A 14,789-nucleotide genomic window follows, 5' to 3' on the forward strand; every position below is an offset into this window, starting at 1 on the left:
AATTAGATAATCTGTCATAATTTTGATTATAGATCAGTTGCTTGAACGTAATGGCTAAAAATCAATTACTCAAAATCAATTGCTCGAAAATGAATTTCTAGACATGAAAATTGATCGAAATGCAATTTCCTCGAATAAAAAAGAAAATTATATGTCCAAATATTTTATGCAAAATTTGTAAGTATGGTCGAATTAAATCCGATAGTTTTAAGGCATTCCAGAAGCCGCTACAGATAAAATGTTTTAACAACTTATTAATCATTCAGAATTAGTCGACACTTATTAAAAGTTAAAATAATTAAGACAATAACTGGACGATAACGATTTAATGAGTGGAAAACAATTAAAAATTATTTTGCACATCATATTTGAGACAGTATTTGGTTGAAAAATCTCATTTTTGCTGGCCAAAAATATATTAATTTGTCTGGACTAAATTACAGTTCTGTTTATCTTAAAAGATATGATACTATCAACATTCACACAGTGTTGCCAAACTGGATTTTGTTATTTTGAGTCTAAATTTTCCCAGCGATCTCCGAGGGTACAATACATAGGAAAGATACATAATATGACAAATTATATGATATTCCACGTATACAGTACGTAAATCGTTCAGCTGGACATAGGGAACATACAATATATAGATTTAGATACATAAATACATACATTGTATTATATTGAGATAACTGAGGCAACTCAGTTTTCTCGATGACAATATGGTTGTTAGCATTAAGGGGCATTAACCTCAAAATTTACAAATCATTTCGACTGACACAAATAAACGTCAAAATATGAGAATGTAGTAGGTAGCAAAATATTTTTGGCCTAAGAGAATGGAAAAACTGTTTAGGTTTTAAAGTAAAATAAATTTTATTATTTTAATTCATACCTTAAACTTTAACTACACGCGCTGGCGTATTTTTGTACGCCACATAATATAAGAATTCTACTACAAATGAATTTAAAAATTTAATTTTTGTCTTTGTTTATTTATCTAACCTATCACTGGAATGTGCTTTACACTGGATTTAGTTTCGTTATAATCGGCATTCTAGGAAGATCGTAATTTACAATTTATTATTTGTTGTTTCCGGTGGTGGATAACATACGCCACAATTATAGTAATACAATTAGTAATATAAGTACATATTTCAAATGTTTTTTAGTCATTATGGCACAAATATATTTTTCTTTATAAACAATACTTTTTCTCAGGTAAAAAATATCGTTTCAAAAAAATATTATTAGCAATTTTATTTATCATGGAATCAGATTCCAGTTATATATCCCAATTTGCTTACTGAGAAGGAACTCCAAGTATCCGCTGACGCCGAGTAAGGTTTATAACAAACAAATAAGTGTAATTTTTCAAAAAAAAAAACAAATCCGCTGTTTTTAAGTATATTTTCTTGTGGCGTATAAAGAACGCCACGCGTGTAGTTATGTTATATTTTGATGTGCGGGTAGTTAAAGGTTAAAATTCTAAATATTAATTAATTATCACAATAACAAAAAATATTATCAATCATTTAATACATGCAATAGTGTACATGATATTTTTCGTTAGTTCATCTACTAAACATAAATAAACTGGATGGTTTGCCCACGCGAAAGCAAGATTTTTTGAAAATTCGTAAAATTAAAAAATTCATATTTTATCCAATTTGAGTCCAAAAGTTAATCTGTTGCAGTTTTCTTTTATGAAATTTCCCATTCGTTCTTCTTCTGTGCTCAGAATTTTGCTACGGCTTACGGTTCGCTATTTCGGAAACGGACTGCGCTAGAGAAGAAAAAATAGCAGCGTTTTGTTCGGAATTCAGCAGGGAATCTACCTGCCAAATTTCATGAAAATCGGTCAATTCGTTTCGGAGGAGTATGGCAACAAACTAACAAAGTGTAACTAACATAACTCGACTTTCTTTTATATATATAGATGTAAAATATTTAAATGGCTATTAAAAAATAACGGTTGAAGATAAAAAAGTGAAAATTTAGGATTGTATGTATCTTTTGCTTCTACATCATACAAAATTAAGAAAAAACGGTTTGTCAAAAAATTTAAAAAATATATCAGGGGGGGCAAGCCCCTTTATGACGTACGGGCATGAATTCAGAGTTATGCCTATTCCCAGTCCGGTAGAATACACTTGTAAAATTTCATAACAATCTGATGAGCCGTTCTCGAGTTATTATCAGTGTAACTAACATAACTCGAGTTTCTTTTATATATATAGATGTAAAATATTTAAATGGCTATTTAAAAATAACGGTTGAAGATAAAAAAGTGAAAATTTAGGATTGTATGTATCTTTTGCTTCTACATCATACAAAATTAAGAAAAAACGGTTTGTCAAAAAATTTAAAAAATATATCAGGGGGGGCAAGCCCCTTTATGACGTACGGGCATGAATTCAGAGTTATGCCTATTCCCAGTCCGGTAGAATACACTTGTAAAATTTCATAACAATCTGATGAGCCGTTCTCGAGTTATTATCAGTGTAACTAACATAACTCGACTTTCTTTTATATATTTAGATTATATCTCTCTTTGCCGACGTCTAAATTTTTAAACACTTGAAGCTCACATCAACACGCGCTTCAATCTCGTAGTGACTTTTGGCTTTTTTTGGAAAAGGATATTTAATTTGAAATGTCTCAGTGGCGTATCATTTTTTTTCTTAAATAAATTAGGACCATTACCCGTATGCGCACTATGAATGAATATAAAATTCTTAGTTGTATGCAAGTTTCATTTGCATATATCTCAATCAGTTTCAGAGCAATAAATAAATCGTCAGATTATATGAAAAATTTTAACTCCTCGTATCTCGGAAAACGAAACATTTGCGTACATACGTTTATACAACAAACTGTCATTATTTTTTTATGCAGAATCACTACCTAAAGTTTTTTGCAGTTATTTAGTAACATCCTATATATTATACAAATATGTAATATTCAAATGGACTAAAACTGACACTTTAACCTTTTAACTGCCAACGTTCCCATTTTGGGAACACCTATTAAAACATTTTTTTTTGATTGTTTATGCAATTATTTTTGTAAATCGCACTACATAATGTACTTTTACACATTAATAACTTTTTGAAAAAAATTGTCGGAATTAGCCATGTCCCAAAATGGGAACGTTGGCATCATTGAGTACCTAATATACCCTAATAAATTATAATGTCGTTTCTGTTAGCTCGTAAATTTTCAAGGGCAATAACGATTAGTGCAATCGCCTTTCAAGTGATAATAGGAATTTAGGAATAACAAACAGTCGATAGAGCTATTCAAGAAGAACACATGTGTACGGGATGCTTTGGAAGATGTGGAAACCTCATTATCCTCTAACATTGATGTTGTAATACTTCCTCCCATTTCAGGAGACCAAGATATTGATAGTGACGAGGACACTCTTGAGGACCAGATTTTGGACGTGGTTGACATGCCTATAGAGGTTCCTGGAGAGGTAGAAATTCATTATGGTGATGCCGAATCAGATGACGAAGAAGAATCAGTTGGAAGTCAAGCATCACAAAAAAGGAGGAAATCTGAAAAAGTGGCAACCCAGCAAGAAGCCCAAGATCCACCTAAAGTAGGAGCCGAGCATATGGGTAAAACGGAGTTTGAAATATTCTCTTTGTTTTTTACTCCAGAAATTATTAGTTTTATACTAATCAAAGCGAAACTTACGCTCGAAGGGATCAAAATTTTCAAAATTTTACAGTTTCTGATGAAGATATTCGTCAGTTTATTGGCTTGCTCCTGATTAGCGGATATCATCATCTACTCGACGAAAATGACTACTGGTCAACGGCGGATGACATGCAGGCTCCAAACCTTGCAAAAACAATGAGCCGTGAAAAATTCAGAATAATAAAAAGATATCTTCACGTTTGTGATAACTCTAATTTAGCTCACTCAAAAGTAGCTAAAGTTTGACCACTTTTCGAAAAAATTAATATTCAGCAGTTTGGAGTTTTTCATAAACATGTAAGCATTGATGAATCAATGGTTCCATATCATGGCCATCACTCAGCTAAAATTATGTTAGAAATTCTGCAAAATAAGAACAGCCATGTTGTATATTTCGATAATTTTTTTACCAGCTTCTCCCTTCTGAAATCTTTATCAGAAAACGGTATACGGGCTTGTGGTACAGTTCGAGAAAATATGATCAACAAATGTCCTTTAGTTTCATCCTCAACCATCAAAAAACAAGATCGAGGGACCTATGATTACAAATCAGATAGCGATGTAAGTAAGCTTTCTAGTAACCCCTGTTCAAAATTCTACCAGAAGAGTGAAGTCTGAACATAAAAAGATGTAACTCAACCAAATTTGATAAGACAATATAACATTGGAATGGGTGGGGTTGACCTTTTTGAACGTTTAGCTGCTTCTTATCGTCCCCGACTTGGATCAAAAAAATGGTGGTGGAACTTGATTGCTCATGGATTGAATTTGGAGGTTGTGGCAGCTTTTCGCTTTTTTCAACATGAGAATGCAAATATAACACACCTTGAGTTTCGCAGAAACGTGGCTCTAGCTCTTGTAAAAGCAGGTTCAGGTCAAAGAAAAAGAAAAGGCGGTCCATCTGCCCCTGTTCTAAGTGACATAAAATTTGACGGGATGAATCATATTCCCGAAGGCACTAACCAAGGGCGTTGTGTTGTGTACTATAAAAATACTAGACTTTTTTCAAACAGTTAAGTATTTTATTTTTAGAAAATACATAATACCTTACATGCCAACGTTCCCAAAATAGGAACAACATGATAAAGACAAAATACAGCAGCAATATTTTTTTTTACTTCAAAATCTATTAAAATATGTCAAAATCAATAGACCTTTTACATATTATCTGTTTATTCCAAATATTTCGTATAGACGCCATTAAAAGGTTAAACCTCTTTAACTCGTAAATAATTGATTTCTGAGTTTAGGGCACTTAGAACTTTTGATGAGCATGACCTACCTCTCTGCAAACTTTCAGCCAATTTAATTGAAACCGCTTTTAGATAACCCCGGCACTTTTAGAAGAAAACTAAAACTAAATTACTTTCGATAATTCATTTTATAGAAGTCGGCGCACTATGCACCAGAAGGCATAAATGCCTGTCATTTCTCTACAAAAGATTAGTCTTCCCTGACATTATGACCTATTTTATAGACTTTAAGACAGCGTCAGAACAAAAGTGCAATGTTTTCCATATTTTTATTAAGAGGAAACAGTAGCGATCAACAGGTAGCGAAAACGCGTTCCAAGATTGCGGCTATAATTTTGAAATTTTTTTCGAGATATTTGGCACACGTATTCGTAATATAATAAAGAAAGGCGGTACAGAGCCCAATTTGAAAAATATATTAATATGTGGAAATTACTCTGTAATTAAATACAATATTAAAAAAACGAGCCTGTACCGCCGTTAAGAAGAACAAAAAATACACTTTCTTTAAATAAACTTTTTTATCCGATGCCTAGATTTTGTGTCATTTTGGAACTACTAATGAAATAAAACATTTTCACCTTTCACCAATCTTAATTTTCTTCCTCTTCTAGAAGTCGTTCTCTGAGTCCAAAATATTAATGGGGACTTAATGTGGTTCACTAATCTAAAACTGCCCATGGTACTGGATCAGGAGTCTTTGGACAAACATGCAACTATAATAACAACCCACACTAAATCAAAACTGGTGAGAAACTGCAAAGATCTTCAAAACTTGGCAAAAGACAATAAAATGTCCTCTATGGGTGCCGGGACATGAATCGGTGCATGGGAACGAACGAGCAGATATGTAACGAGCGAAACAAGGCTCGAGAGAAACTTTTGAAGGCCCAAAGACCAGGTTCAGAAATGGCTGATAAAGAATCATCAAAAGAAATGGAGAACCTTCTTCTTCTTTACGTGCCATCTCCGCGACGAAGGTTGGCAATCATCATTGCTATTCTCACTTTTGACACTACAGCCCGAAAGAGTTCAGTTGAGCTGCATCCAAACCATTCTCTGAGATTTCTCAGCCAGGACATTTTTCTCCTACCTATGCTGCGCCTTCCTTGAATCTTTCCCTGCATAATTAATTTTAGGAGCTCATATCTGTCACCACGTGTTATATGACCCAAGTATTAAAGTTTTCTTATTTTGATGGAATCCAGTATCTCCCTGCTGTTCTGTATTCTCCTTAGTACTTCCTCATTGGTTATTCTGTCTGTCCAGGAGATTCTCAGCATTCTTCGATACGTCCACATCTGGATCAATGGAGAACCACTCAAGAGCAAATCCACACTAAAAAAATAATCGAGAATATTGATAAAAAAACTCTCGAACAGTTTGATGAACCTCAATAAACGAGAGATCAAAACGGCCACTGAAATGATGACGGGACATTGCCGTTTAAGAAATCACCTGTACAAACTAGGTAAGGTGAATGAACCATGGTGCAGAAATGGAAGAAGAGACTGACATACACATTATGTCATTGCAGTGTGCTAGGTGATATAAGGCAGGACTTCACTGGTCAAATGAGGTTTGAACCAGAAGAGATCCTAAAACTACCAATAAGAAAACTGTTGGCCTTCGTTGAGGCCACAGGACTCATTAAAGTTTAAGGAGAAGAACAGGTTGTGGTACAAAAGTCTTATGAACAAGTGCCAGAGACTAACGAGTCTCGCCTGAGTTAAGAAGAAGGAGAAGAAGAAGGAGGAGAAAAATAAGAAGAAGAAGAGGAAGAAGTCAGTCTCTGTTATACATAAGTCGTATTGGCCAATTGGCTTATTTATACATCTTATGTACATTATCTATTATACTAATCCTTGAGACTTAGGTAGATCTACCATGTTGAGGATCAGTCACATCTAGAGCTCTTATATCTAAGCGACATCGAATCTTCTTACCAACAGTAAGACCTCCAATGACCTTTGATAATGATTAATACATTTTAATTTTTATTACATTTCGATATAAATAAATAAATTTGTTTATTGCAAAATACAAACACATACTCTCAGAAAAAACTTTCTTTGTTCTTATATTTTAACTTAGAGAATGAAAGTTTATTATTTTTAAACATATGCAATTGTTTAAACAATATTTCACAAACATAATAAAATTAATTTGATTTTTGTGGAATTAAAATATTAAAATAAAACAAAATATAGAGTAAGAAAATGATATATTAGATAAAGATCGGAAGAAATGTTGGATCAACATGTTCTACCGATACTATGCTAAAAAATTGGGGATTATTGAGTCCTTGAGATGATATCTGATTGGGGTTATTGAGACGTATTGGGGTAGATACAGGTTCCGCGACAGAAGAGACACTCACTGATGTATTCTGTTCTTGTTCGTTTGTTTTTTCTTTTGTCACTGCAGCTTAATAGTAATGTGCGGTAATCGGAAAAATGTATAAAGCATTTTAAAGTCTGAAGATCTTAATTTCATATTTGATGTTATATAATATCATTTTAGAAATGTTGTGCGAGCTGCTTCAATTTTGCATTTGATTTTACTTGGGTGTACTTGGTTTGTAGATATTTAAAGTGTGCAACTCTTTTAATGTTTTGTTGATATATCTGTAGAAAAGATGTAATAAATTTTGTCTCACGACATATTTCTCCTACTAATTCGTTATTCTGACTTATTCCTGTCATGTTTACGCAATTCAATAACTCAGCAGAGTCGTCAGTGTATCTAACATTCGCCAGTTAATCTCCCATCCATTCATATGACTGCTTTCTGCTTCCAATACAAGTTTCTTTTATAATACGTAGGTCTCTATAAACAATACCTTTGGTAATTAATGTTTAAAAGCGTTCTATGCTCTACGCTATCGAAAGCCTTATCATAGTCAATAAAGCCACATCCTTGGAGAAGTACATTTAAGTCAAAAAGTGTCTTACGGGTACCCAGCGCGTTCCTATATCTGTGGGGTTTGTCTTAGCCTCTTTCACAATGTCTTCATATTCTACCATGAATAATGTGAAGAAATTTTTTTTAATGAGACATCAGACTAATTAACCTATATTCGTCTGTTTGCTCGCTCCTACTTATGTATTGCTATAGAATCTTAAAATTTCAGGTCTTTCTTGATTTACATTATCTTTATGTTTTGTATGTCCTCTTAGAACAATTTAGTTATATAGTTAAGTAATTTTTTCTGCATTATCTACAAGAGAATTAGTGTTTTTTCTAATATATAGGCATAGGCTAGCCACTTTAGGAACTTTTGTGTGCATATTTAACATGTCACAACAGTTTGTTTTATAACTGTAAATTTGTCATTTTATACTTTTTACACATATTTGTAATGTTGAAATATCATATTATTATGCTAAATAAAAAACATAAATCTATTTAATCAAACTGGCATTTTACAAAAAATTCAAATACAAATTTATTTAATCCTGTTCAACACATACAGTCGTGCTACATGACTTTAATTAAAAGAAAATCCTACTTTATTGTTTTACTTACCTCCCTTATTTGTCCTATTGTGTAATACACAAATCCTCGTCTTTTGCTCCTGTAATGCAGCGTCAATCCCTGTTTCGTTTCATTTTCACAAATAAAACTTGGCGCTCTCATTCTAGGATACGAAAACTTTAGGTATTCGTGAAGGTTGTCGAGCCCATTCAGAAAATCTCTCATATGTCTACCCAAAACTGATAAAACTCGGTCGTATCCATATTGACTCACGAAACCAATAAAAAATACTCCCATCTGATCCATAAATTCTCTTTCGCTAACTTGCAATATCTAAAAAATTTGAGATATTAAAAAAAAGGAGAAGAAGAAGGTATTTTGCTGTTGAAGTAGGGTTTTAGGAGTGTTAGAAATAGTTTTATAATAAATGTAAAGGGATTAAGGGGATATGTACTTATTTTCGGCTGCAATGCTATTCAAATGAGGACTCATTTTTTCGAATCCTGAGAAAACTACTAAGTATATTTGAAAAATTTAAACGCAGAATGAAAGGTTACGTTATTAGCGAGGGCCGAAAGTCCCTGAGAACTTCTATAATGTTTATTTTAATAAGTTACAGGGGTGAAAAACTAAGAGAAAATTTAGTGTGATTTTTAATTTCAAATATCTCATTCAAAATAAACGTTTTATTTATTCTAAGGAACTTTCGGCCCTCGGTAATAATTTAGTCTTTCATTCTGCGTTTAAATTTTTCAAAAATATTTATTGGTTTTTTCAGGATTCGAAAAAAAAAATGAACACCACGTCCATGGATAGTTTTGGAAAATATTATTTTCCAAAACTATCTTTGTCTTACAACGCACTCAGTCGAATAAAATAGTCGTATAAGTCGTATTATAGAAGTAAAACTGTCAGTCAGACAGTGACAATCAGTGAAAATTTTAAATATTTGACACGGCATCGGGAATATTTTGAGTTGTTGATTAAATAATATTGATATATAGTGAATAGACGTGAACTTAATAAAAAGTTATTTATTGTATATTATTTGTGGAAGATCCAAGCAGAGAATAAATACATCAGGATAAATATTGTGTGATCCAAGTATTTTGTTGTTAAAGATGTTCAAAATTGTAAGCGTTCCATTGTAACAATATATTATTAAAAAATAATTTTAACACTTTTCCTCTTTTCTCTATTGAGTATTAGTTTTTGTTGTACATATAAATTATTACAATAACTGAATACATAGTTTGTGAAAAAATTATCAGTAGTAATTGCACAAGAGCTCTGAAATTATTGAATTTTTCCCGAGTGATACTTTGACAGTTTTAAGTGAAATTATGTCAAAGTGTCACGAGAGCAAAAATTCTATATTAATTTCAGAGGTCGAGTGCAATTTGTTGCGATTATTTCATGAATAAAACTGTTCAAAAACAAAATTTTATTGTAATTTATTTATGTAAGTACCATTAAACACACAGTTTTTATAAATATTTGACGATTGAAAGTCATCACTTTTATAATTTTTAAAACATTAATTGTCATTAATGTCACTGAATGTATTTTTTCGTAACAACTAAGGGCATCTGACGTAATATACTTAACGACGGGAGATTATCAAAAATTATCGATTTAATTCAGATTCTGTAGCTTTCTATTGGTCAGAATCTCCTATGAATGAAATAATCAGTAGTAATTGCACAAGAGCTCTGAAATTATTTAATTTTTCCCGAGTGACACTTTGACAGTTTTAATTTCACTAGCCGAAGGCGAGTTAAATTATGTCAAAGTGTCACGAGAGCAAAAATTCTATAATAATTTCAGAGGTCGAGTGCAATTTGTTGCGATTATTTCATGAATAAAACTAATTAATAAAGTAATTAGGGAATTAAAACTTGAGACTGACATTTTCAGGTTGGGCGTAGATTTACGCTCCTGCTATGTCTAGGACTCGGATGTTGTTTTTTGACTGGAATGTGTCTAAAGATATTCAACCTCTCATCTTTACCGACGAGCCCAGGGAGGTTGAAGAGGGCGAAACACATTTCTAAGAACTGGTGTTTGGGTCTTTGATTCTATTCAAAAAAATTTTCCCAGCCCGAAATGGTGGATGTGTGAATTATTCGTAAGGGGATTTTTCCGCATTCTCTATTTCATTTGTTTGATTTCATACGAGTGGTCGTTAAACCAGTACCTGTGGATCTTTTGATCACTGAGTGTGTTTCAAAGATCTACATCTTTTGTTTTTTTCATAAACATTATCTTACTTACTCAAAAGTAATTAGGGAATTAAAACTTGAGAATGAATAAAACTGTTCAAAACCAAAATTTTATTGTAATTTATTTATGTAAGTACCATTAAACACACAGATTTTATAAATATTTGACGATTGAAAGTCATCACTTTTATAATTTTTAAAACAGTAATTGTGATTAATATCACTGAATGTATTTTTTCGTAGCAACGAAGGGCATTTGACGTAATATACTTAACGACGGGAGATTATCAAAAATTATCGATTTAATTCAGATTTCTGTAGCTTTCTATTGGTCAGAATCTCTTATGAATGAAATAATCACATTTATTAACTGAATTAATAATTTGCAATTATACAAATAACAGTTATCCAAGACCATTCAAAAGCCATCTCTTTAAAGTTTTTTTTTTGTTTTATGGCATAGACTTGGGTGTCAATTAGCCAGTCACAACTTTTTTGTTTTCTATTCATACATAAAGAAGGCAATGAGGTCCTTAGAGTTCCATAGCAAACTCTTCCACAGCTCTCTACTCAATTCAAAAGCTGCAGCTGGCCGCTACGGGCTGTCCAAGTTGCTCAGCACATTTTTCCATTATACATCTTCTCCTTCTTCTTTTTCCATATGTACATAATATATCAAATTATCAGGATTAATAAATTTAGAGGTTAATTTTAGTTTCACAGATAAATTTCATTAAACAATCATATATATTTTTGCTGTTCAGAGACAATAGATAGGATATATTGAAAGGTGGAAAAACATTACATTTTATTAAATCTTCGATTAAATTATAGCTGTGTGGAATGTATTTTGTGCACTCAAAGAGAGTGTGATTCAAATCACCCACCTTCTGACATTCAGTACAAAGATTTGAATCAAAAACTTTAACTCTTGCTAGATGTGGAGGAAAGCATGCATGTCCAAACTTCATTCTGATTAATGTTGTTATATATTTTCGAGGTACTACATAATTTTTAAACCAATATATTTTCGGAACAGAAGGTTGAATCAGTGAGTACTGAGATTTGGATTGTTTACAAAGATCTCGCCATGATTGACTCCACTGATTTTTAACTCGATGCTTAATAGTGTTAACTAAATCAGATATGAAAAATTTACGATTATTTGAAGTACCATACTCAATAGCCTTTTTAGCCAAACTATCAACATATTCATTATGCGTTAGTGCCTTAACCCATAAAAACTTCACTCTTCTTTTATTTTTATGAATTTAAAAAAGGATTCTCTTAGTTAGTAATATATAAATATTTGAATTGTTATTGGGTAAATCTATAGTTTGAACAGCAAGAAGAACAGAGAGTGAATCGGAAATAATTGTTGCAGATATATCTTCTGATTCTTTAAAATATTGCAGGGCCTCATAAATTGCTATGGCTTCAACACTGAAGATAGAAAAATCATGGCCTAACTTAAATATTTTTTCTGTTTTAGTAGCAGGTATGAAAAAGGCACATCCAGTGCCAACTAACGTCTTAGATGCATCTGTATATTATTTACAGAGTCTGGCCAATTCTCTAAGAATGTTCTTAAGATGTTAGAGCTAATATCACTGTTTTCATGGTACTTTGGTCTTACTAATTTAACTGTAAGTAAAAAAGAATGAAAGTCTTCAAGTCCAAAGCTATCAATCACGTTATAATCACAGTCAAAATTTGACAGATTTTGAAAAGCCTCGCAAAGTGGCGGCGAGTTCTTCAGCTTCCAGTATTTATTAGTTAAATCCGCTACATTCAGCTTGTTAACATTTTGGTAAAGACCGATATTTAGGTAACTAATTTTTATTAAAAATTTCTGGCTGAGATATTTCCTTCTATAATTGAGTGGAATTTCTAAAGCTTCTACATGTAAAGCTTTATTTGGAGTTGATTTCATAGCTCCCAAACAGATACGGAGTCCTAAGTTCTGTACAACGTCTACTTTGTTTAAAATATGTTTAGAAGCTGAGCCATATAGAATACATCCATAATCAATTATAGACCTAATATACGATCGATAGAAAAGCAAGGATGTTTCAACATCAGCTCCCCACCAAGTCCTTGAAATTGCTTTAAGAAAATTAAAACCCTTATTACATCGATTTATCATAAAGTCAATATGTAATTTCCAAGTCAATTTACGATCCAAAATCGGTGTCGTTGCAGATGCGGTCGTAGCATTTGCGATCACGGCTGTTATCGTTACATTTGCGGTCATACAAAAATATGTTAATTTTATCGTTGCATGTGCGGTCATTGCCTAATAAACAAATAATATTTTTACCTTTTTCTACCACTATCACATGAATAATTCTATAACCAAATTTTTGTAAGATTTAAATATTATTTACCATAGACGTTGATAAGAGGAGAAAATGCTAACTAATAATTTTATTACGGCAAAAAGTATTTAGATATAAAAAAACTTGCTTCTTTTGAGAGTTTAGTGAGATTATGTGCACTAATTAAACAAAATGAAGATAGTTGATTTAATAAAGGGGTCGGTTTTCGTTACCTATTGTTAGAAATATAGATAAGCGGATTAAAATATTTCAATAGGGTCGACCGGACCTGCTAATAACTCGAGTGGTTACTAATTTACGTTACGACCTTCTTACATTTCTAGCTTTTAAGTAAAATGTCTGATCGCAAGTGCAACATTACCTGCCAAAATATTTTGGATTGACCGCTTTTGCAACGAAAATTACCTTGACCGCATATGCAACGACCGCATCTGGACCTATTTCCCAAAATCATTCCCAAATATTTAATGTTTAATCTCTTTAAAGTTAATAATGACATTTTCAAGTAGAATGACATTCTAGTAATGTTTACATATCCATACCAGTGTGAATTTTACTACACATAATTTGCCGTGTAAAGACAGAAAAAGTAGGGATAGCCGTAAAATATTTGCGAATTCTGTACCGATGGCCTTAAATAAAAAAAAAAACACATTAACAACCCTAATATTAGGCGAGGAAATAAAGCATTACACCTATTACTTTTTTTTAAGTAAGACAGATCGTTATGAAACCTTCTTGCATTCGATTCGGGAGAGCTTCAGGAAAATTGCATTGTGTTAGTAGTGTAGGCCCTGGAAATATTTGAGTATGCAAAACCTGAGGACCGGCAACTATGTTCGCATTCTTTTACCTGAAACCTTGAACAATGAAAAACTGAATGTTGCCGAAGGTGCGATGGTAGGGGAGATATGCCTGAGACGGCATACTTTTTTTTAAATGTTTTGTAATCGATAATCGATAGAGTTAGACATGTAATAAAAATCAAAGTCAGTGCTAGGAACATTTACATAAATATAACATTATTTTTTAACAAGGTACATATTATAGTTTTTTTCTGAGAAAATAAATTGTAAAGTATTACGTATGCCATCTCACCCACATACATGTGGGTAAGATGGCATACCTTTGAAATAAAGGCACTAATCTCGACTCATAAGACACAAATAATTTTTTTTGTAGTCTTGGGTACACCGGCACATTCGGAATATGACCACTTGCCACAAATTTGGCAAGGTTAGTCATTTGGCACATCTTAGTCAGGTTTTTCGAGAACGAGATAATGAAAAGAGGTCATTACCAAAAATGCAAGCAGATCTTCCTCGTCACTTGTCTCAACATCGACGGAACCGATTTTGTCGGTTCGAATTCCTCTTAAAACGACCCGTAACTGTAACGACAAACTTCAATCATATAACAAAATTAATGCAGTGTAAAAACGCATAAGGGTGAGATGGCATACATATGCCATCTAATCCACCTGCTTACTATGCCATCTCAGGCAACATTGCAATCATACCGTTTTTTTAACCTAATTTTTCTTAAGCACATTTTTAAGATATAAATCGATACAGGCGTGATAGGCATAAGGTAAAGGAACATCACAAAATTTAAAAACTTAACTCAGGTGTAAAGACTCGCGAATTATAATGTGATACAAAAAAAGTCAATAAATATTTTGTCCTACTTAATTAACATTCCAAAGGCTACTGCTGTCAAAATAAAACTAACATGCATAAGTTCAACAATGTTGACAAATTTTAACTTGAGGAACTGAAAACTGTCACACTGGG

At 32.4% G+C, this 14,789-nt stretch overlaps 1 protein-coding gene across 2 annotated transcripts in view; it reads right to left on the reverse strand.

Moving 5' to 3' along the window:
* LOC114329289 (soluble guanylate cyclase 88E) overlaps positions 1–14,789 on the reverse strand; it is a 143,411-nt gene that overhangs the window by 40,493 nt on the left and 88,129 nt on the right. For both annotated transcript variants that reach the window (XM_050661509.1, XM_050661510.1), the window contains one exon: positions 8,487–8,768. In XM_050661509.1, coding sequence (XP_050517466.1) covers positions 8,487–8,768 — 282 coding nt within the window. The remainder of the gene's footprint in view (positions 1–8,486; positions 8,769–14,789) is intronic.

This window comes from Diabrotica virgifera, chromosome 9 (assembly GCF_917563875.1).
Source record: "Diabrotica virgifera virgifera chromosome 9, PGI_DIABVI_V3a".
NCBI lineage: Eukaryota > Metazoa > Arthropoda > Insecta > Coleoptera > Chrysomelidae > Diabrotica > Diabrotica virgifera.